General features: G+C 47.2%; 1 protein-coding gene across 2 annotated transcripts in view; it reads left to right on the plus strand.

The window, feature by feature from the left end:
* LOC146839444 (NXPE family member 3-like) overlaps positions 1 to 25,345 on the plus strand; it is a 100,732-nt gene that overhangs the window by 40,457 nt on the left and 34,930 nt on the right. For both annotated transcript variants that reach the window (XM_085651499.1, XM_085651498.1), the window contains exon 2: positions 405 to 1,120. In XM_085651499.1, the coding sequence (XP_085507625.1) occupies positions 405 to 1,120 (716 nt within the window). The remainder of the gene's footprint in view (positions 1 to 404; positions 1,121 to 25,345) is intronic.

Genomic DNA, 25,345 nt, shown 5'->3' on the forward strand with positions numbered 1-25,345 from the left:
TTGTGCATTGTCAGGAATAAGCATTCTCTCTTATTAAAGGGTTCCAGTTGGGTCCCAGTCAGGTCCGTATCCAATACTCTTGCACCACGTTGATGCAGAGCATGATGGGAGCACACTCTCTTAACATACTTACAATCAGAGTGGGGGACCCTTACAAACTCCGCTGGAGACAGGCATCATCACCCTTACTTTCACTACTATCCACAGCTCAGGTCAATAGTTCCCTAGGTCAGACACACCCGGTGTGAACTGCAAGTGGAACTACCATTAACTTCCAGGTTGACTGCTAAGCTTTAAAAACCACTACAAAAAGAAAGGGTCCTGATGTAAAATGATCATACTAATAACTAATTACTCCATTCTGCTTGATTATCCAGTTATTTCTACTCCTTGTCTCCCCACAGGTAAGCCCCATTTGGAAATGGACATTGAATCATTTTCAAGAACCGACTCCTAAGATTCTGGTTCCCACCACAGACGAGCATTCACCACCATCCTCTGAGACTGAAGAAGATAAGCTGCTTAAAGCACTCATCGAGTGGCCGGAGCCCCTGGGGACTCTGACATTCAGCTCATCCACCAGTCCACAGAACTCCCATTTCCGAATTCTGCACCGCAAGCCCAGCTATTCTGTGGGAGAGAACCTTGAGGTGTCTGTCACAGCCAGAGACCACCAGCAGAAACCAAAGACATTTGGTGGAGACTTCTTCCAGGCAAAGATCCACTCTCCGCTGCTGCAGGCCGGGGTGACGGGGTCTGTGAGGGACCACCAGAATGGAACATACACCGTATCCTTCCAGCTACTGTGGCCAGGGAAGGTGGAAATATCCATCCGGCTCATACACTCCAGCGAGGCCGTTCATATTCTCAAGCGACTAAGGGATTCCCGTCCAGATAAAATCTACTTTCTGGGATATTTTCAAAAGAACGGAACCATGGAGACCACTGAGTGCAACACTGAAATCTTGAACAAGCTTGTGTGTGAGTACCAAGACCCCAGGACTGGAGAGAAGTGGGTCTGCAAGAGGCCAACGCAGCTTCCATGCAGTGCCTATGTTTATCAGAGCACAGGAGGGATCCGGAACATCACAACTTTACAGGAAGACGCCTTCTTTCATAAGTATGGTTTCTTCAACCACTCCTCTTATTACTTGTATGGGAAGTCTATTTTAGTTGAGCAAGTGGCAGACTTCTTCAGAAAACACAACATAACATGCGCTGGATGTCCATAACAAATAGACTTAGGATTTGCAAGAGATAGCGATTGCTCCTACAATTTCCATGAATTTGTCACAGCACGCTGCAAGGAAGACTGCGGTGATATGAATGACAGTAACTTGGTCGAGTAGCCAAGGCTTTTATTTGGGAGGTAGCGATAGCCTTTGAATTAAGGAGTGAGTAGCCAAGGCTTACTTAGGAAGGTAGTGATGGCCTTTGAATTAAGGCGTGAGTAGCCAAGGCTTACTTAAGGAGCTAGCGATGGCCTTTGAATTAAGGAGCGGTACAGTATAGTACTTACACACAAGAGAGATCATAGCTACTTGAATAAGGCTAATGCACAAGCACCTTGAGTTTTAGAAGAAAAGCTGGCTGCTCCCAGGCACCCAATTAAGTTATGAAACAGGCCACTCAAAAAAGAGTTAGGGTCTGCATGCGGACTGTGTATGTTTTCACATTTCTTTGCAACACTTCATGATAGTACTCAATACCAATTTCCCTACAGCATGTTTTCAAACCTCACCCAATGCGTCCCATAGGGCAGATATTACAACCACACTTTATCTGCTGCGTGGCCTCCTCAGGGTTGGTAAGTGACACATACATTCAAAATGACAATGCAATCTCCAGTCAAAGCTACTACTTATACATATTATTTTAGTTTATGTACAACATGGAATTTAAAATGAAACACAGCAAAAATATAGGGTCCTGGCAGCTTCTTGGGCTGAGATATGATCCCAAACACAATTCTAGCGCTCATAGAACTCTTGCACAAGATAAATTATTCATGCTACAACTTGTGCTAGGCTGTAGTTATTGATAATGAACAACAGAGGTCTTCAGGCAGTGATCCTTGCACTGAGAAAACCCTGAGGTCAGGTGAAATATTTTACATGTGGACAGCAGTATCACCGGAGGCATATACTAATCACTTCTCACTGCAGAAGAGGTCCCGAGGAAGGAGGCTATGAATGAATAAGACCACCAAAACAAAAATGTGTTGACCATGTATTTACTCCCTTGGCCAAGACACATTGATGGAAGACAGAAGCTGGGTTTCCTCTCCATGTCTTGATGAGAACTTTGGGAGAGTAGTGATTAGCATATGGTGTATGTGTTATTGAATGAATGGTTGGGGGTTTGTGGCTTTTTTTTTATTCTTCTGTCTAGAGACTGATAAAATTATTACAATGGCGTACTGCACTTTTAATGTAAAATTGGACATATATGAACCAATCACATTGAATGTATGCACCAATGGAGTTTTGTGTATTATATTGCAATGAATTGTGATGAACATTCAACAATCAACGAAATAAAACAAATCTTTTTGAAATAATAGTGGGTTAATAATCACTAAATTAATTGATTCAGAGTAAATTAATCGGCTAAAAGTTTCTCTGAGTATCCATTGTTTTGTTATTCCATGATCCTGAGCAGCTAAATAATTTCTCGGGGTACCCTTCATAGAACGAAACTGATCTGTTCGTCAGATGAGCGGTTAGCTGTTTTTAGTACCCACAGCAAGACAATATGCGTTAGAGCAGTCTCACCTCGATTGTAAAAACCAACTACATCTTCTACTCCAAGCGCCCCTCTAAATGGAAAAGCACCTTCCTCCACCACCTACCTATCACAAAATCCCATATGGTCTGAAACTATCTACCACCCCTTCCCCTACTTTTCTTGGTGAAATAGACATCTCCATTTTCAAATCTGGTAACATTCTCATTCAAGCCTCTGAAAAGCATCTCACCATCTTTGAACACCATTTCAGCACCTTATCCTACCTACTCTCGATACCTTCCTCTGACCCTTCAGCCTCCCAATCACAGTCTGACCCTATGCCTCCTCTTTCACCTACTCTAACCCCTCCTCATACAGACACTGAAAACACCATGGAAGTATCCCACGCACAGACTCTCAATCTCTCTCTCGCTTTAACAACTTTCCCTCCTACTGATTCACCAACGGCCTACTCAACCACCCAAACTCTCTCTCCTCCTCTTGAGGCTCCAACACCTCACACCAGTTCCTCCCTTCTATCTTCTTCTTCCTCCCAGCACCCTCAATTTGACCCCCCTACGACTCAATCACTTACTCCAACTTCTTCCCCCCAATTGACCTTCCCCTCCTTGACCAGGATGTCAACCCACCTCACTCTCCCCGAGCACCCTTTCCTTCTCCTGACTCTCTTCAGTCTCCAGTGACTGCCCTGTCCCACCTCACCTCCCTCCAATCGGTACTACCCTCACCACCCCCCACCTGGGCTCCCACCCGTCCCTCACCCCAGACCTCTCGTCTTGACTAACACAGAACATCCTCCAAGGCCCCCCGAACTCCCATCCCTTTCTCCCTTATACCCCAGACTCTTTTTAATATAGAACTCCATCTTGCTAACCTATCGTTTGAACTCACCTCTCTCAGAAAGGATGTCAACTTCCTCTCCTCACTTAACCACCCCAATCATTATATTTCCCTGTGTGCTGAACAAAACAACACTACATTCCCCCAGCAATGGGATACTACCCCCCTCTGTAACGATACACTTAGAACATTCTGCACCTCGAACCGCCTCCCCGCTTCTGATCTCCATGACCTCTGTAATCCTTACCCCCCCTACTCTTTGACTACTGGCCCTTTGATCCCGCAGGCACCCATCGCGTGATCCTTGGGACTAGCAGAATTCCAGCTTCCACAGCTTCACCCAGACTGCCCCCGCAATTTACCACTATCCACTCCTGCCGACCCCCACAACCAACCCTAAACCCCTGACTTGCATGCTGGTTAACTGTTGCTCGGCTGTCCAACACGCAATTGAAATTTTATCCATAGTGAATCCATTGACATCGCCTTTCTAACTGAAACTTGGCTTAAAGATCACTCTTCTTCCATTATTGATATGCTCTCTCCCCCTGGCTACTCCATCCTCAGAAAAGATAGACCTGTCAGAATTGGAGGCGGTCTAGCAATAATCTATAAAAATGAACTCGAACTCTCACCTGTGCAGAACTCCGATCATTCTACTTTTGAATACCTCGGAGCGGAACTTAAAGTACAGGGCTCCCCTCCAATTTGACTACACAATATCTACCATCCTCCAGGCGACCCTCTTCCTTTTGTAGAGGAATTGTCTGACCTTCTTACCCAATCCTCACTTTCCAATTCTAAAAACCTCTTCCTCAGAGATTTTAACATTCATTGGAACAAAAAGGATGACATTATGATTAACCTCCTCACTGATCTACTTGATATCAATGACCTAAAACAACTCTGCCACTGTCCTACTCATTCCAAAGGAGCTACTCTTGACGCTATTGTTACAAGCAATGACCTGGCCTCCCTTTCCTCCATCTTTCCTTTCGACTGGTCCGACCACCACCTCATCCTTTTCACGATCACTAACACTGTACTACCCCCTCCACCCCAAACCACCAAACAGATGAAATTGACTAGGAATCTTCATCTTATTTCCCCAAGCGAACTTGAGACCAAAGTCAAAGCTCAACTTCAACTCTCTCCTCCCTCCCAAAATGCCAATGACCTCACCGAACACTTTAATAAATCCATCGTTGAGGTCCTTGACCAAATTGCCCCAGCTAGACTAAAACTACAGAAAAACTCCTCCTCCAAATCCTGGTTCAATCCAGATCTCAACAATGAGAGGTGCGCACTTAGATCGACTGAACGCATATGGAGGCAAAACCCTTCCACCTTTAACCTCTCTCTGCTCAGATCCGCTAGGTCCAACTACAAAAAACACATCCTCAATGCTAAGACTTCCTTCTTCCGCTCCCAACTCGACCGGGCCAAAAACAGACCTAGGGAACTCTTCAGCATTGTTAAAAACCAAACATCCCCTGCACCCCCCAAGGTGGTTGCCACCCAGAGAGATGCGAAGAAATTGCCGACTACTTCTCAGAAAAAATCTCCAAAATTGATTAATCCTTCGCCCTAACTACCCTCCCTCTTAGCTTACTTCCTTCCTCGGACATTTCCTCCAATTTTCCTTCACTCTCTACGCTTCTTCATGACTCCTCATCGTTTCCTCCTATCATCCCTATTCTTAAACCCGTCCCCACCATACTTGAGCAAAAGAATAATGCTTCTTGGCACGACTTCCAACCAGTCACTGAACTTGATGTCCTTAACGTCATTACCAGTCTTAAACCGTCATCTCACACCAAAGACACTCTCCCTTCCAACCTTGTCCAAGATCTAAAACATGTCATTGCCCCCTATTGGACCTCTTGTCACAATCTCACCCGGTGTTTCTACAGGAACGCCATGGAACTGCAGATAAACTCCGCCACTTCCCCTGATCACCTCCTGTGCCCATATGAGAATGGGCCACAATTGGTAATTCAGGGAAGGGGGGAAACAAAACTAGGGAAGGATGGGGAGACACTCCACCACGAACCCAGGAGCTGCGATGAACTTCGGTATCAGGAAGGTACAGTGCTTCTCGGGGCAGGACACAGTCTAAACAAAAATAAAAGATGTTAAGAGTCAAAGGGTTATCAACTTTGTTATTGCAAGCAACTCTCTTAAAAAGAGGAATGTATACCTAGGCACCCCTTGCGGATCAACGTTACCAAGGAGCTACATCACAGGAGAACAATTCTTGACCAGACTGTAAAGGCAAAGTACATTAGTTAATAAGATGTCAGTGGGAAACGTTTTCCATGTGGCCCTCTCTGAAAAAACGCCCACCTGTTATATTGGTTTGCACCCACTATACAGCAAATGGAAATAAGGTAGATACGTGGTGGCTCTTTAGGAGAAGGTTCAATAGTGCAACAAACAAGATTCTAGTACTCGTGGTAACTAATGACCACTGAGAGGTGAAACAAACAATACTCAGATACACGTGGTGACAATTGACCACCGAGGGACGCCCTCATGGATAATCAAAATAGCACAAAACGCTGGATAACTCAACTGAAGCTTGAATATTTCTGCACCCTTATAATCATTAGGATGCAAGGCTTACTTGCCTCTATATATATATATAACAAAACAAAAAGTCAGCGCAGCACGCTTTCATACCGTAACTGCGGCTGAGAAGAAAGATTCGGCACTCTTACCGATCTTCTGAATGCTAATCCCGACAATGCGGGGAGAGGAACAGAGGAAAACGGCCCGTCGAGAGCTCCGGACGCCTACGACGCGGAACTGGAGGGCCGCGACGCACCGGAAGTGACGACATAGGTTACAAACACTAGAACGCGAAGCGTTCTATTTCGGGAGAGGCAGTGCTTTAAAGGATCAGCCTACCTCTGCGCATGCGCGCAAAATGGAACCCGCTCACCGGCCATCGGAAGGGATGAGGGAAACTATAGCGGTCGATAGGTATGTGGCCCGACAATTATGACACCTCTATCATCAACTCCTCCTTTACCTCGGGTTGTGTCCCTGCTTCCCTGCAACTTGGACAAATCACTCCCATCCTCAAAAATTCTGCTGGTGACCCAAATGACCTAAATAACCTTTGTCCTATCTCTAACCTTCCTCTTCTCTCAAAAACCCTTGAAAAATGCCCTCTGCTCCAACTAGATAGACACATTGATTCATTCAATCTTTTAGATTCTTTCCAATCAGGCTTCAGAAAGGGCTGTAGTACAGAAATGGCCATGCTCAATACAATTGAAGACATCCATCACTCCCTCGACAAGGGCGAGTCCTCCCTTCTCATTCTCCTTGATCTCTCCTGTGGGAAGTTGGCCTGGTATATGATGCTCACTAGTTAAAGTGATCACCTTGTACCATGCCAAGCAACCCTTATGGTGTGGTTGTAAGTCAACCTTTTCGGACTAGCTGCCCTAGTGGTAGCGTAGGCTAAGCAGTCTTTGAGGCTAAACTCGTGAAGCGTGTTAAGCCAGCTGTTTTACCAAATGCAACCCCCCTTTATACCAATGAAAGGACACCACACAGATATATATTCAAAATATATATGTATTTATTTCTCAAAGTAACCCCTAGTCTCTTTATGAGCACAGGAGCACAAATCGTCAAACAAGATTACAGTAGAATACACAGAAGTTGCACTTTATATGGATAGGCCCTGGTGGCCGCTCAAACCATATACTAAAATAGTGGTATAAGTACCACGAACAGAAAAGGGAAAAGGCCTAGGGCCTCTAGAATCGCTGGGCCTACAAGGAGCTAACGTCAGTTAGTGACCAGGAGGTCCACGGGTGGCGTGTGCAGAGCAAATAGTCACACGCGTGCTCCCATAGGTTTCAATGGGTGCGTAAAAAGTACAAAGTTACTGCAAAGAGGATCTTCCGGATGGACTAGGAACTCAAGATTTGGAACACAGGCACTAGAGATGTATTACTACACTTGGGCACAGGTGTGCCAGCTTTACCTCACCCACAGGAAGCGGGTGCATAGGCCTCGAAGTGCCTCGGGTTTCTTCTATCTGTTCCGTGGAGCCTGAAGACAAAGATGCTGCAGGCGGTCGGTCCGGGAGAGATGCAGTGGATCCAAGAGTGGATCGGAGATGTTGAAGACCTGTAAGCAGAGGGGACAGTGTTCACAGTCACTAGCCAGTGACCGGCGTGGCACCAGCTGGGTACCAGGCGATGTCGGGTGCAAACAGGAAGAAAGGTGTAGCTTGTCTCTGCAGCCACGTGGTCCCTGGAGGTCGACGACGTCCAGGAGTCGGTTCACGAGCTGTCCCACGCAGGCTCTCGCTGTCGGCGGTGTCGGCGACTTGATCGAAGCAAACAAGCCTTGGCAAAAGCAATTGTTGTAGGAGATGAAATAAGCTGATGGTTCTGACCAGCAAGGTCAGAAGGACTGCTCCTTTGGAGGGGAGCAAGGGCCAGTCTGGAGCAACCAGACCAGCGGTGTATTTCGTAAAGTTCGTCGCCAAGATGGCTACTAGCCAGCGGGCCAGCAACCGGTTAGGCGCGTCGAGTGGCAAAATGCAGAAGGGCCCCACGCAGATCGTGGAGATGCTGGAGGGCTCACCTTTGGTGCAGATGCTGCTCGGGTGTTGGGCTTCTCAGATCCCAAAGCACAACTTGGAGGGAGCCTCGGTTGTTGCACTTGTCAGCTTGTCGTGGTCGTTTCAAGATGGCTGGCTCCACGTGTCTCGGTGCCTCCACGGGTCTCCTCTTTTCAGGGACTGTGGGTCGGGCGGTGAGAGGTCTGGAGGTCCAGGTCTTGTCAGTCTCTGGGCTCGGGCTCCGGCGGGAGGCGGCGGCAAAGCAGACGTTGATTCGCTGGATGGTGCTTGCGTTAGCAAGGTGGTCACTCCCTGACCACAGGGGAGATTGGCTTCAGTCCTCTGTGCAGCAGAGCGTCGAAGTTCCCGTCTTCTTCTTAGTGTTAAGTTGATTCCAGGATGTCTGAAGTCTTAGGACACAGCTCCTACCTTTAAGCGGATTCTAGGGGCCGGACTAGCTGCTAGGTCCCTCCCTATGGGTGGGACCAGGAAGGGGGGTGGTTACACCCCCAATCCTTTGTCCAGCTCGCCCCAGGCCCGGGACTGGTGTGCCCCAGGACCGGTTTGAACTGGCATATGCACCGAGGCTCCTTGTGAGCCACAGGCATGTCTGGTTTCTTTCAAGCCCTACCTGACCAATACACAAAATCCTGTCTGGGGTGGTGCACGCACCTCCCCTGGCAGGAAACCCTTTGTCCACACCTCCCAAGCTGGAAGGACTCCCAGCAGCAGGAGGGCAGACTTGTGTCTGTGGTGGCAGCATCCATTTTGTGGAGCTGAGGCTATGTCTGATTTTACCCGGGTTTCAGGTACTGTACATGTCGTGTCCCTCTAGAAGGGTGGAATGCTAACCCCGTCACCAGAATTGGCGAGGGGTTAATATTCCAATTCGTATGACACCTTACTCGACATGTTTTGATAAAGCCAAACCAAAGATAGCATTTCACCGCAAGGTTCATAATGCACTTAAGAGTATATGGTATGACGATATCTGGAAACAGTAGAAGGAAGTTGTTCCGACCACTGCAGACAGGCTCAGCTCATGCCAGAGCACCATCTCACATGGAACCAAGCACTCTGCCTTCAGGATTGTTAAGGCCTGCCATAGGAGTGACTTATAGGTTACCAGGTGTCCCATTTAAGGTTAGGTATAGGTATACTACACCTAAGTAAGAGGTGATTACACCAACTTACCCCAGCTGAGTGATCAGCCAGTTGTGTCAGATTGTTAGGCCAAGCCTGGGGTGGCATAATACATGCTTCAGCCCCTGGCAGGCCTTGGGTACACCAATGCCCTGGGTACCTAGTGTACACTGGTACAGGGGCTGACAGGGTGATCCACTTCCAATTGGTTATGCACCTAGGGTGCATAGTTTTAATTTAGTAGAGAGAACAGCAGGCTGGGGGTCTGATTGGCAGGCCCACAGCCTCAATATGTCAAAAACCAGTGAAGCAAAAAGCAAAAATTTGGGGTGACCATAGGATAGCAGACCCTACTCTCCTACACAACCCCCCCCCCCCAAACGCTGGGACATTAAACTAGCCTTGACCAGTCTCGTCTTCATGTCCTAAGTGGAAGTACCTGGAGAGACCATCTGCATTCCCATGGTCAGTACCTGGCCGGTGCTCCACTGTAAAGTCCATCCCCTGTAGGGAAATGGACCACCTAAGCAGTTTGGGGTTTTCACCCTTCATCTGATTTAGCCACAAGAGGGGCTTATGGTCGGTCTGAATCTTGAAGTGAGTGCCAAACAAGTATGGCCTCAGCTTCTTCAGGGCCCACACCACAGCAAAGGCCTCCCTCTCAATAGCTGACCAATTCTTCTCTCTGGGGGTCAACCTTCTGCTAATAAAAGCAATGGGTTGGTCTTGACCATCTACATTAAGTTGTAACAGCACAGCTCCCACACCCAACTCAGAAGCATCTGTTTGGACAATAAACTCTTTGGAGTAGTCAGGACTTTTCAGGATAGGTGCAGAGCACATGGCCTCCTTCAGGTCATCAAATGCCTTTTGACAGCTTACTGTCCACTGAACCTTTTTGGGCATCTTCTTGGATGTCAGATCATTAAGAGGAGTCACAATGGACCCATAGTTCTTAACAAACTTCCTGTAGTACCCAGTCAAGCCCAAGAAAGCTCGAACTTGAGTCTGGGTGGTTGGAGGGGACCAGTCCTTGATGGATTGTATCTTACTCTCCAGTGGTTGAACTTGGCCTCCACCTACAAGGTGGCCCAAATATACAACCTTACTCTGCCCTATCTGGCACTTAGTAGCCTTGATAGTGAGGCCTGCCCTTTGCAGAGCCTCAAGAGCCTTCTTCAGGTGGATCAGGTGATCCTCCCAGGTGGAGCTAAAGACAGCAATGTCATCAAGATATGCTGCGCAAAAGTCATCCAACCCAGTAAGGACTTGGTTCACCAGCCTTTGGAAGGTGGCAGGTGCATTCTTCAGACCAAAGGGCATCACCACAAACTGGTAGTGCCCACCTGGGGTTGAGAATGCTGTTTTGGCCTTAGACTCCTCAGCTAATCTGATTTGCCAATAGCCAGCTGTTAAGTCAAATGTGCTCAAAAACTTTGCAGAAGCTAGTTTGTCTATGAGCTCATCTGCCCTTGGAATAGGGTGTGCATCTGTCCTGGTGACAGCATTGAGACCCCTGTAGTCCACACAGAACCTCATCTCTCTCTTGCCATCTTTGGTGTGAGGTTTGGGGACCAGAACCACTGGGCTAGCCCAGGGGCTCTCTGAGGGTTCAATGACACCTAATTCCAGCATTTTATGTACCTCAGCCTTTATACAGTCCCTGACGTGGTCAGGTTGTCTGTAAAGCTTGTTCTTTACAGGCAGACTGTCACCAGTGTCCACCACATGGGTACACCAGTCAGTTTGACTAGGTATCAAGGAAAACATATGTGAAAATGATTGTAGAACCTGTCTACATTCAGTCTGCTGATGGGCAGTGAGGTTGCCTCCAAGGGTCACTCCTTCAACTGAGCCATCTTCAGGGTTCTGAGACAACAGGTCTGGGAGAGGGTCACTCTCTTCCTCCTTTCCCTCATCTGTAGCCATGAGCAAGCCCATGTCTGCCCTGTCAACATATGCTTTAAGCCTGTTAACATGGAGTACCCTGTGGGGACTCCTGGGAGTTCCTAGGTCGACCAAGTAGGTGACCTCTCCCTTCTTTTCCAGGATTGTATGGGGTCCAGACCATTTGTCTTGGAGTGCTGCTGGGGCCACTGGCTCCAACACCCATACCTTCTGTCCTGGCTGAAACTCAACCAAGACAGCCTTTTGGTCATGCCAAGCTTTCTGTAAGGCCTGGCTTGCCTCAAGGTTTTTGGATGCCTTCTCCATATACTCAGCCATCCTGGAGCGGAGACCAAGTACATAGTCCACTATGTCTAGCTTAGGCTTCTTGAGAGGTAACTCCCATCCTTCCTTCACCAAACACAGTGGGCCTCTTACAGGGTGCCCAAACAACAATTCAAAGGGGCTGTAGCCAACTCCTTTTTGTGGGACCTCTCTGTAAGCAAACAGAAGGCAGGGTAGAAGGATGTCCCATCTTCGCCTGAGCTTTTCAGGTAATCCTTTGATCATACCCTTTAGGGTCTTGTTGAATCTCTCAACAAGCCCATTGCATTGTGGGTGATAAGGGGTGGTGAACTTGTAGTTGACACCACATTCCTTCCACATAGCTGTCAAGTATCCTGACATAAAGTTGGTACCTCTGTCAGATACTACCTCCTTAGGAAACCCCACTCTGGAGAATACTCCCAGCAGGGCCCTGGCCACAACAGGAGCTGTAGTGGTCCTAAGGGGAATTGCCTCTGGATACCTGGTGGCATGATCCACTACCACCAGTATAAATCTGTGCCCAGATGCAGTGGGAGGATCCATGGGACCCACTATGTCTATTCCCACTCTTTCAAAGGGGACCCCCACCACAGGTAGTGGTATTAGGGGGGCCTTTGTTGTGCCACCTGATTTGCCACTGGCTTGGCAGGTCACACAGGAGCGACAAAACTCCTTTGTATCTTCATTCATATGAGGCCAGTGAAAGTGAGGGACAAGCCTGTCCCAAGTCTTATTCTGGCCTAAGTGTCCTGCTAAGGGAATGTCATGGGCCAAGGTAAGAAGGAAGCCCCTAAATTGCAGAGGTATAACCAACCTCCTGGTAGCACCAGGCTTGGGGTCTCTAGCCTCTGAATAAAGGAGCCCTTCATCCCAATACACTTTATGGGTACCTTGAGCATTCCCAGCAGCCTCAGCAGCAGCCAGCTGTCTGAGGGGTTCAAGAGAGGGACAGGATAACTGAGCCTGCCTCAAGTCAGCCCTTGAAGGTCCCCCTGTCCCCAGAAACTCAACCTGATCAGGTTCAAGCTCTTCAGGGACAGTTCCTTCAGGGTCCTCTAGATCAGCTTCCTGGGAAGGCTGATCATCACTCTGAGGCAGGGGGGAAGGCACAGCCTTGACCCTCCTGTTCTTCTTCTTGGTAGGTGCTTGGTCCATTGTTCCAGGATCCAAGACCTGAGGTTCAGTGAGGCACTTTTTGGCCTGTGACCTGGTCACAGCAAGGACATGTGATGATATACCTAACATCTCTGCATGAGTCCTGTACTCCACTTCTGACCATAGAGAACTCTCTAGGTCATTGCCCAACAAACATTCTACTGGGAGGTCTGCACTAACCACAACCCTTTTGAGGCCAGTTACCCCTTCCCATGAGAAGTTAACAACTGCCACACTATGTGAAGTAGTGGCATTGCTGGCATTGGTCACCAGGAAGTTCTCACCTGGTATGTACTGTCCAGGGTCCACAAAGCCTGGTGTCACCATAGTGACACTGGCACATGTGTCCCTGTAGGCTTGAGCCACTTTGTCATTAATTAAAGGAGTCTGTCTGTACTTGCCCAGGTTACTGGGGCTCACAGTCAGGGACAAATCAATGTCCCCATCACAGATCAAGACTGCCTGTGTCAGGGTTCTGTCTAAGTCAGAATCTCCTTCAGTTCCCATAGTGATTCCCACTACACCCTTTGTCTGGGGACCAACACTGCTAACAGTAGTACTGGGAGCAGGTGCCTTAGGGGCAACAGTGTTGGGGCTCCACCCTTTTTGCAATCACTAGTCCAGTGAGTTGTATTTTTGCAATGATTGCACCAGGGTTTCTTTTGACCTTCTTTCTTCTTTTTGGACTGTTGTTGGTACCCACCCTCCTTAGCAGTAGTTTGGGGCCCTGTTGAAGACTTCTGGTCTTTAGGTTTCTGATCTCCACCCTTTTGGTCTGTTTTCTTCTGATCACCCCCTTGGCCCTGGTTCTGGTTCTTTTGCTTAACCCTGGTTCTGACCCATTTGTCTGCCTTCTTTCCCAATTCTTGGGGAGAGGTCAGATCAGAGTCAACCAAGTGTTGATGCAGTTGCTGGTTTTGACAGTTATTTAAAATCTGTTCTCTCATCATCAAATTATACAATCCTGTAAAATCAGATACCTTACTTCCCAGCAACCAACCCTCCAAAGCCTTAGTGGCACATTCAACATATTCAGACCAGTCCTGAGTCTGTGTCTTTTGGGTGTCTCTGAACATTAACCTGTACTGTTCAGTGGTTAAGCCTAACCCATCTACCAGAACACTCTTCAGGACTCTGTAATTTCTGACATCCTCTTCTCTAACAGTGAGGAGTCTGTCTCTGCCTCTTCCTTCAAAGGAGAGCCAGAGGATTGCTGCCCACTGGTCTTCAGGAACCTGCTGTACTTTGCAGGCTCTCTCAAGAGCAGTTATCCATTTGTGGATGTCATCCCCACTTTTGTAGGGGGGCACAACCTTAGACAGGTTCCTATTATCAAAGACCCTATCTTTGTCCTTAGGGACAATGCTGCCACCAGTGGGTATAGACCCACTCTCTCTAGGTTGCCTAGCCTTGTTCAGTTTTTCTTCCATCAGGGCTACTTCTAGCTCCTGCTTCCTGATCCTCAGCTGGGCTTCCTGCATTCTGGCCTCATGTTCCCTCCTCTGAGGGGTGGTCATCCTTTTCCTGGAGTGACCTTGAGAGCCTCTAGAGCCATGGGAAGCATTGGAGTCACCTGAGCGATTCCTTTGCCTCCCAAGCCCTGTGTTAAGTCCACTGGGGAGATCCAATGGGGTAAACCCACTGTCAATCCCCAATAGCCTTAGTTTAGCTGGGCCAAGTATAACACTTGGCACTGGGCTAGTTCTCCCTTCATCATCACTACTTTCTGTATCCTCACCACTTTCCTCCCCTGTAGTATGATTCTCATCTAAGGGATGGCTATTGGAACTGGGTACCTCTGTAGCATCTTCAGAAGGGGGGCCTCCTGTTCCTGACCCTAAGGGGGCTAACTGGGAAGCTTTCCTGAGTTCTCTCTGATTCTCATCATTTTGTAAGAGTTCTCTGAGCTCAGCAGAGGTAGGGTTCTTGGGCTGTTTAAGGCCTCTAAGAGTTGCCAAATGCCTGAGCTCATTCTGGTTAAGGGTAGCAAAGCTGGATGGTGCCCTCTGGGGGTCACTCTCAACAGAGATGGGTACAGTGGACCCCTCTGCCCCGGCCATTGCTCTTAAGTGTGGGTGGATGTGTTGCAATCTACCTACACTTGGGTTTACCTACTAAACCTATCTAGTAGTTGTAGTCAGGGTGTGCTACTCCCTTTGCTCTACAACAACTAAGTTCAGTAGAACTTATGTATATCTAATCTTGTTTTATATGTACCTACAGGTACCTATGTGATCTTTCAATTGGTAACCAAGAGATTACAATGGTTAAACACAGCAAGCTCAAATCCCACCGCTGCCACCAATGTGGGAAGTTGGCCTGGTATATGATGCTCACTAGTTAAAGTGATCATCTTGTACCATGCCAAGCAACCCTTATGGTGTGGTTGTAAGTCAACCTTTTCGGACTAGCTGCCCTAGTGGTAGCGTAGGCTAAGCAGTCTTTGAGGCTAAACTCGTGAAGCGTGTTAAGCCAGCTGTTTTACCAAATGCAACCCCCCTTTATACCAATGAAAGGACACCACACAGATATATATTCAAAATATATATGTATTTATTTCTCAAAGTAACCCCTAGTCTCTTTATGAGCACAGGAGCACAAATCGTCAAACAAGATTACAGTAGAATACACAGAAGTTGCACTTTATATGGATAGGCCCTGGTGGCCGCTCAAACCATATACTAAAATAGTGGTATAAGTACCACGAACAGAAAAGGGAAAAGGCCTAGGGCCTCTAGAATCGCTGGGCCTACAAGGAGCTAACGTCAGTTAGTGACCAGGAGGTCCACGGGTGGCGTGTGCAGAGCAAATAGTCACACGCATGCTCCCATAGGTTTCAATGGGTGCGTAAAAAGTACAAAGTTACTGCAAAGAGGATCTTCTGGATGGACTAGGAACTCAAGATTTGGAACACAGGCACTAGAGATGTATTACTACACTTGGGCACAGGTGTGCCAGCTTTACCTCACCCACAGGAAGCGGGTGCATAGGCCTCGAAGTGCGTCGGGTTTCTTCTATCTGTTCCGTGGAGCCTGAAGACAAAGATGCTGCAGGCGGTCGGTCCGGGAGAGATGCAGTGGATCCAAGAGTGGATCGGAGATGTTGAAGACCTGTAAGCAGAGGGGACAGTGTTCACAGTCACTAGCCAGTGACCGGCGTGGCACCAGCTGGGTACCAGGCGATGTCCGGTGCAAACAGGAAGAAAGGTGTAGCTTGTCTCTGCAGCCACGTGGTCCCTGGAGGTCGACGACGTCCAGGAGTCGGTTCACGAGCTGTCCCACGCAGGCTCTCGCTGTCGGCGGTGTCGGCGACTTGATCGAAGCAAACAAGCCTTGGCAAAAGCAATTGTTGTAGGAGATGAAATAAGCTGATGGTTCTGACCAGCAAGGTCAGAAGGACTGCTCCTTTGGAGGGGAGCAAGGGCCAGTCTGGAGCAACCAGACCAGCGGTGTATTTCGTAAAGTTCGTCGCCAAGATAGGCGCGTCGAGTGGCAAAATGCAGAAGGGCCCCACGCAGATCGTGGAGATGCTGGAGGGCTCACCTTTGGTGCAGATGCTGCTCGGGTGTTGGGCTTCTCAGATCCCAAAGCACAACTTGGAGGGAGCCTCGGTTGTTGCACTTGTCAGCTTGTCGTGGTCGTTTCAAGATGGCTGGCTCCACGTGTCTCGGTGCCTCCACGGGTCTCCTCTTTTCAGGGACTGTGGGTCGGGCGGTGAGAGGTCTGGAGGTCCAGGTCTTGTCAGTCTCTGGGCTCGGGCTCCGGGGGGAGGCGGCGGCAAAGCAGACGTTGATTCGCTGGATGGTGCTTGCGTTAGCAAGGTGGTCACTCCCTGACCACAGGGGAGATTGGCTTCAGTCCTCTGTGCAGCAGAGCGTCGAAGTTCCCGTCTTCTTCTTAGTGTTAAGTTGATTCCAGGATGTCTGAAGTCTTAGGACACAGCTCCTACCTTTAAGCGGATTCTAGGGGCCGGACTACCTGCTAGGTCCCTCCCTATGGGTGGGACCAGGAAGGGGGGTGGTTACACCCTCAATCCTTTGTCCAGCTCGCCCCAGGCCCGGGACTGGTGTGCCCCAGGACCGGTTTGAACTGGCATATGCACCGAGGCTCCTTGTGAGCCACAGGCATGTCTGGTTTCTTTCAAGCCCTACCTGACCAATACACAAAATCCTGTCTGGGGTGGTGCACGCACCTCCCCTGGCAGGAAACCCTTTGTCCACACCTCCCAAGCTGGAAGGACTCCCAGCAGCAGGAGGGCAGACTTGTGTCTGTGGTGGCAGCATCCATTTTGTGGAGCTGAGGCTATGTCTGATTTTACCCGGGTTTCAGGTACTGTACATGTCGTGTCCCTCTAGAAGGGTGGAATGCTAACCCCGTCGCCAGAATTGGCGAGGGGTTAGTATTCCAATTCGTATGACACCTTACTCGACATGTTTTGATAAAGCCAAACCAAAGATAGCATTTAACCGCGAGGTTCATAATGCACTTAAGAGTATATGGTATGACGATATCTGGAACCAGTAGAAGGAAGTTGTTCCGACCACTGCAGACAGGCTCAGCTCATGCCAGAGCACCATCTCACATGGAACCAAGCACTCTGCCTTCAGGATTGTTAAGGCCTGCCATAGGAGTGACTTATAGGTTACCAGGTGTCCCATTTAAGGTTAGGTATAGGTATACTACACCTAAGTAAGAGGTGATTACACCAACTTACCCCAGCTGAGTGATCAGCCAGTTGTGTCAGATTGTTAGGCCAAGCCTGGGGTGGCATAATACATGCTTCAGCCCCTGGCAGGCCTTGGGTACACCAATGCCCTGGGTACCTAGTGTACACTGGTACAGGGGCTGACAGGGTGATCCACTTCCAATTGGTTATGCACCTAGGGTGCATAGTTTTAATTTAGTAGAGAGAACAGCAGGCTGGGGGTCTGATTGGCAGGCCCACAGCCTCAATATGTCAAAAACCAGTGAAGCAAAAAGCAAAAATTTGGGGTGACCATAGGATAGCAGACCCTACTCTCCTACATCTCCACTGCTTTCGACACTGTTAACCACTCTACTCTTCTCAACACACTTAAAGATAATTTTGGCCTCAACGGTTCAGTCCTCAAATGGTTCACCTCCTTTTTCCAACACAGAACCCAGCATATTAAAATTCCCGACTGCCTTTCCAAACCTTTGCCCGTCCCCGTAGGGGTCCCCCAGGTCTCTATCCTCTCCCCCTCTCTATTTAACCTCTTCATGGAACCCCTCACCCTTATCCTTAAACAAGCGGGAATCAATTACCACCTATACGCTGATGACACCCAACTTTACTATAAGATTCAATCCCGCTTGGATGTTATTCATCTCAATGATGCCTTGAGTAAGATTCAATCCTGGTTCCACTACAACCACCTCAAATTCCACCCAAACTCAGTTAAATCCCTCGGTTTTAACATTGACCAGAACCTTACTCTTATCCCCCACATAAAAAATTCACTCTCCATCACCTCAAGAAAAATCAAACCCTTCAGTCCTGCAGACGACTTTAGATTAGTCATCCAATCGCTGGTCTTATCGAAAATCGATTATGGTAACGCCATCCTCTCTAGAACCCCTAAAGTCCACCTAGCCCCAATCAAATCTGTTCTGAACCTGGCTGCTAGGCTCATTACCGACCTTAAACGGTTCGATCACATCTCCCCTGCCCTTAAAGCCCTCAATTCGCTTCCCGTTGAAGGAAGATCTTCCTACAAGACAGCTTGCATTACGCACAAAGCCCTGCATCAACGCTCCCCGCAGTACCTCTCAGATAAACTTCACATCTAGATCATTGAGGAGCTTCAACACTCTCGCTCTTGTCCCTCCTCTGTTAAACAAGAAAACCACATAATCATGCTCCTTTTCCGGGAACGCGCCTACCCTCTGGAACTCCCTCCCTAAAGAATTTCATTGTAACCCCTCTTGCGTCAGCTTAAAAAAAGACCTCAAACTTCACCTGCTCAACAAATACTGGGGTCCTTAATCCCTCCCCCGGGCACTCATCCCACCCGACCTCCTTTTTTTTTTTTTGATCCCTGACTTCCTCTCTCCTCCCCCTCTCACATCTTCCTTCACCCACTAACTTCTCCCACTAGCCTTTCCCATAGGACCTACTTTGTCCCACTTGGTATTGCCTCAACCTCCCCCCTCCTCAACCTCTCCCCATTCCCATACCCTTCCCCCCTCTTCGCCATCCTTTCCCTCCCATGCTAGGCTAATCTCTCTGGACTTGCTGTAGCCCACTGCAGTACATGTAATGTGATCTTGCAAAACTGGAGTTGTTTTTACTGTCTGTATGGGTTTTGAGTACTCCCTCATTGTAATTCTGGTACTTTACAATTAATTATCCATGTATAGCGATATAATATTGCCTTAACCTCCACCCCCTCCCCAGCCTCTCCCCATTCCTATACCCTACCTCCCTCTTCTCCATTCTTTCCCTCCCACACTAGCCTAATCTCGCAGGAATTGCTGTAGCCCATTGCAACTTATGTAATTAGATTGTGTAAAATTTGAGTTGCTTTCTACTGTTTGTATTGGTTTTGAATACTACCTCATTGTAAATGTTGTTATATTGCAATTAATACCCATGTAAAGCGCTCTGATACCCTTGGGTCCAGCCAGCGCTATATAAAACCTTTTAAAATAAATTAAATAAATGGTATGTAGGGTTTGGGCTGATGAACCATCTGTCATGACGGAGGACGGACCGTCAGCTGTCCTTAAGTGCTCAGTCGTCAATCCCCTCCATTCTCCATTGTCAGAAAGCACTCCATCAACACTGGTATGACTGACATCCATCCTTCATAATTAGAATTGTCCTTGTCAGGGTGGGACAGAGGGACCCTCACGATAGAGGACAGAAATGGTGGATGGGCTGTCTGATGGCGGAAGTGTCCCTCACCGTTGACAGATGCTTTTTCAACACACACATGCTCAATATTAACTCAGCAACAACACCTGCAGCTCACACTACAAAATACATTCCTCAAACCACACAAACCATACAACACGAAGCAGCAGTAAAGCGTCTCACTACAAAATTGTCAGTCAGTCATATTAGCTTTATTTCGATAAAAGAACATATCTTAAAAGCTGTAAAACACCATTTAAAAAAACTACATTATACAACATACAAAACATTTCATCAAATATTAAAAATATTTTAAAATGCCTTAAATGGCTGAGTAGCATAATTCATCAGAAGATCCTTATAGTGAAACAATTGGCAATGACTTTGAAGATAATATTTACAAGATAAAAATATATGAAAAGTACATTCACAAGGTGCAAATAGCTCTTAGCAGCAACGATATTTAAAAATTAGCTTTCAAGGTTCTCAGTCTGATCTTCCATGCCCAGCTCAAGAATTTGGCCATGCCACACGCATATAGGGCTCGTGCATCGGATCTTAAGGTGCGCAATGCCACGAGGTGGCTACGAGTACCCAACTCCCTGCAGAGTGGTTTAAGCCAGCGTTCCCTCTGCGCTTTATAAGCTGGGCACACAAACAAAACATGAGCTATTGTCTCAAGGTTTGCTTCGCAATTCGGGCAAGAGGCTAATGTCTTGTGGGGAACCTTCCATTGAGCAGTCATTGAGCGGGTGAGAAGTGAGCCAACCCTAAACTCAAAATACAGAGCTCTGTCATAAGGTTTTGGTATGACATCTAGGTATGGCTCATAATAGGTGGTATATTTATGCTGCATAAACTCCTCAGATAGCCTGCCTAATTTACAGTCTAGGAAACCCTTGTTACGGACCCAAGACCAATAAGCTATCTTAAGTTCTGCCTTTGGTGGAGAAGTTCTATTAATCCACGCCTCGTTGAGGCCAAGATCATGCAGCAGTGATTTTAGGTCCTTAAGCCATTTAATTTTATACCAGCCATCCATATTCATAATTTCTCTTAACCCCGTTGCGTACTTTGCTAATTCTGGGGTCCGCCACAAGCGAGCCCACAATAAAAGGGGGCGGAGTTTAGCCAGATCTTTAAATGAATGGCACCCTAGATCTTGCAATAGGGGCCTAGTAGGGGTCCTCGGGGGCAACATCATGAGATCTTTTACAAATTTCTTTTCTGACCTCGCAATTTGATCTAGGTTTGAAAACCACAGAGTTCAGCACCATAAAGGGCTGAACTCACTCCTCGAGCCTTATATATATCAATTGCGGGAGCTATGGGCCTACTTGTTGAGGTACGATGCTCCTTAAGTATTTCCCCCGCTACCCTTTTGTGATTTAAAAGCATTTTTTGTATGTGGGTACTCCAAAGAATGGAGTCAGAGATACGAATACCCAGGTAATCAAACACAGTGACCCTCTCTAGCGGGACAGAATTTAAAACAGGTGGAAGTCTAAGGTTCGTGGGAGGATTCAGCACCAAATACTTGGTTTTCTCAGAATTGATAATCAATCCTCTGTTGGTACAAAATGATTGAAAACTATCCAACAAACCCTGCAAGCCCCTCGGGGTCTTAGAAATGAGGAGGGTATCATCGGCGAACAGGAGAGTAGGAACTTTTTCGCCCGCCAGGGCTGGTGCGTCAGATGGTATTTGCTGCAAATGTTGTTATATTGCAATTAATGCCCATGTAAAGTGCTCTGGTACCCTCGGGTCCAGCCAGCGCTATATAAAACCTTTTTAATTTGGGCTTGGGCTGATGAACCACCATCTGTCATGACGGAAGACGGACCGTCAGCTGTCCTTAAGTGCTCAGTCGTCAATCCCCTCCATTCTCCATTGTCAGAAAGCACTCCATCAACACTGGTATGACTGACTTCCATCCTTCATAATTAGAATTGTCCTCGTCAGGGTGGGACAGAGGGACCCTCGCGACAGAGGACAGAAATGGTGGATGGGCTGTCCGATGGCGGAAGTGTCCGTCACTGTTGACAGATGCTTTTTCAACACACACATGCTCAATATTAACTCAGCAACAACACCTGCAGCTCACACTACAAAATACACTCCTCAAACCATACAACACGAAGCAGCAGTAAAGCTTCTCACTACAAAATTATAAAGTTGGCTGGAAGAAAACACGCCAGATTCTCAGAAAATTAGATATTCATGATTGTGGATGAGATAATTTGGGACGAGCCCAAGTTCTATAGAGCACAGGTCAGGATAACAACCATGAGGCAGAGAAGGAAAACATAGTCCGGAATCGTGGATAGGTTGAATGCTGTCTCCAGCATCAGATGCTCACAGGAGACATCCACGAACAGTGGAACGACCTGTGGGGGAGAGTCCCTTACCTTTATTCCATGGCATACCAAGAGAACCTGGCAACTGGTGTAGCAACGCTTCAAACTCATGGTATGGGAGGTGAACATGTTGTTCATACACTGCCCTGAAAGCTTCAAGGGGATTGCAGGTGAAGTAGAGATTGGTAAGTACAAACACAAGCTCCGTACCACTAACAAATTCACCTTCCCCGCACACTAGAGATGCAAATCTCCACAATAATGACAACTTATTTACACAAGTATGCTACCCGATGTATATCACAATTCACTACACTCCCTATGTAAAGGCAATCTATGATATGCTCAGTCGTTCTCCTTAACACAACTCATAATGGAAACCCAATCAAACAGGTGTGGCATCATAATTTCACCAGAAATCACACCATTCAATGCTATATTAAAAATACCCAAGAGTAATAGGTGGCAAGACGAATAAATGCCACTGGGACAAATGTTCCAGTTCTGGAACTAGATTTTAACATAGCCCTGCATTCTGGTAGTCTGTTTTAATTATTTATTTAGTGTACTGAACTAATACACATGATTCTAATGATATGTCAAGGAATGGAAACGTGGTTTCACTGTGACACTGATGCATCTTGTTGCCCAAGTACACACTACTGAGGCAACCTTAACGGTGAGTACGCTGGGACATGAAAAGTGCCAGGACTCCTCAGTTTTATTTTAAAAACCAACCCACATCCATCTACACTGAACTGGAAGTAGAGTGGTGTACATGTAAGTCACCCAGCTGTCTCACTCAACTGTGGCACATCAGACCGTGGGAGTGGAAGGGACACCGATGACTGCTGATGGCCATAGACAGATGGAGAGTCAGCAGCAAAACTACAGTCTCAGATACTAAACATGAACTGAGTGTCAGTGCAGCATCTGGAGCGTGTATCTCTCTAAAAGACCCAACACTACAAAGGGGGTGGGCTGAGTAACAGGGAACCACCAACCCTAGATGCCCTGGCCTTACACCTACCTATCTGAAATACTGTGTTATTTGTGTGTATTTGTTTAATTAACATGAATTCCTTTTTTTGCTGAAATATTGTGATACTCAATTTTTGGAATGCACTCCACACTGTATGTTGTGATCTGTGTGTGCTGTAAGCTCACACTAACCTCCCAGAGAAGCCTATGGCTGATCGCCATTACTAAGACTGACAGTCGAGTGCTTGAGGTGTTGCACTTGGCACAGTTTTGCTAACACATAGTAGGATGGACCATGGTAGAGGAGAACGAAACAACCCTAAGCTCCAAGGTGAGGGCCTGCTAGGTCAGAACTGCCCCCTGGACTACCCCGAATACCTTCATGTCACTCTGTATGAAGAGGCCTAGCAATATATCTTAAGTATATGATTTAAGTTCAAAATTGGGCCCCTCGATTACATAAGTAGGGTGATGAATATTAATGAAGGACTGCCTGACCGTACAAGCATCAATAAAGGAAAATGTTGAATGCCAAATCACTGAAAAGTATATAGTAACAGCAACCACTTCCAGAAAGTCACATTACTCTTTTGTTATATTTTCTTCGAGGTGATGCAGCAAGATCAGTCATCGGCCTCGACATCACTGTCCACTCTGAGGATCCCAAGGCTTAGTGGGATCAGTGCTCCTGCCAACGAAGATCCCGATGACCAGCCTGGCTCATCAGGTTTGGGTGGCCAGCACCCTAGGCCTCTCCCTAGATGAAGAACTTGCAGCAGAGTCCTGTCCCCTTAGCCTTCATCAGTGGCCCCAGAACCCACTGGCTCCTTTGACAACCACAGTCATAAATTCTTCTGTTCTGCCATGTTAGCTTAGGTTAAAACAATGTTTATTTGGACAATTGTCCCTAAAACATACTACAACAGTAAGACAGCTGTACAATATAAAAAATCTTGGAACCCCTGATCCCGCATAGCAGCACATCCTATTCAGCCCATTCTTAAAATTCAGTTTGATAGCGAGTATAAAACGTGCAATTCCAATGGCCACATCAAAATAATGTATTTCAGACAATAACTCTTATCGCCTCAAACCTTTGAAGTGTTTTGGATTTTAAAAACAAGGGCTTTAAAAACTTGATACAAGCAGAAATATAAAAAACACATTCCACAAGTACACGCGACAAAGAGCATTTTACATTCAGGGAGCAAGTGCAGAATCCATTATAATCCCGAACATCGCTGCCCCATTTCCGGGACGAGAAAACTGTATTACACCCTATTCTCACTTCTAAAATTTAATTGCTTAATCTAGGATCGGGCATTTGAGTCCAAAAGGGGAAAAAAGTGTCCTGGCCTAGAGTATTCAATGAGAAGCTGATGGAAGGATTCTTCCTCCGATAGGCCAGGTCCAGAGAGCCGCCAACCTATCTCATAGAATCTCTCAAAGCTAGTTTGCTGGGAAAGGGGGGCCAGTTTTTGATTGTATCTATATGGGAAGGCATTTTTCCCTTGCCCACCTTCGTTCAATACCACAAATTTCTTCCCAATACAATTTAGGCACCTTTGGGATTTCGCTATTCACACTTAGCTTATTAACGAATCTCAAAACATGGGAAATAGTCAGCGAGTTCCAGGACACCAGGTTTAATTCTCTCACTTATACCCTGAACCATGTTTAGCGGTGGCAGCGAAAAAAAACTCCTAAGGACTGCACCCTTCATGGCTTCTGAGCAGCCAGGGCATACAGCACCTGTTGGCCACCCTGTCAAGGTCAGTGGCCGGTTTGGAAAGGGCTGTGGCAGGACCTGCTGTGGGGAGGAAGGCTCAGGCTGTTGTCACCAATGTGAACATTATAAATAGAGTCATGATGGGCACAGCTAAGAGGCTGGAGGATCAGCTAGCGAAGATTATTGACCTCCTAAAGTCCTAGAATGATCTTCTGAGGATCTAGAGGTCCCAGAATGATCGCCTGGAGGGTCACCCTAACTCTAACTCTAAATTCTAGGACGGGTCAGGATAGCTTAAGAACAGTAGCTGTAGCAGTGTGTGATTTTGCTGCCACTTCCAGTGGTCAAGTACCATCTGCTGCCAGTTTCGTTCCAGAAACATCTGCAGTATTAGCTCTATGGTAAGTCGGACACCAGGGCCTCTGGAGCCTCCCATCCCACCCTCCAATCCCCCGACTGTTAGGCTGCTTCAGTGGCCCTTAAGAGTGGTTGTTCATCCGGCCGAGTTGAGGACAACACCATAGAACCTACCACCAAGAGATGAAAATAGTGATCTAATCAGAGTGTCTGGACTAGTTTCCTTATCAACCTGATGGCCATGCATTTCCCATCTGCTGATGGACTGGAAAAGGACTCTAATAACTGTTGGCTAATAGTAATTTCGTAATCCAACATTGCTTATTTTCTGAGAATCTAAGTTATTTTCAAAAATAT

This window comes from Triturus cristatus, chromosome 4_1, assembly GCF_964204655.1.
Source record: "Triturus cristatus chromosome 4_1, aTriCri1.1, whole genome shotgun sequence".
In the NCBI taxonomy this organism is placed as follows: Eukaryota; Metazoa; Chordata; class Amphibia; order Caudata; family Salamandridae; genus Triturus; species Triturus cristatus.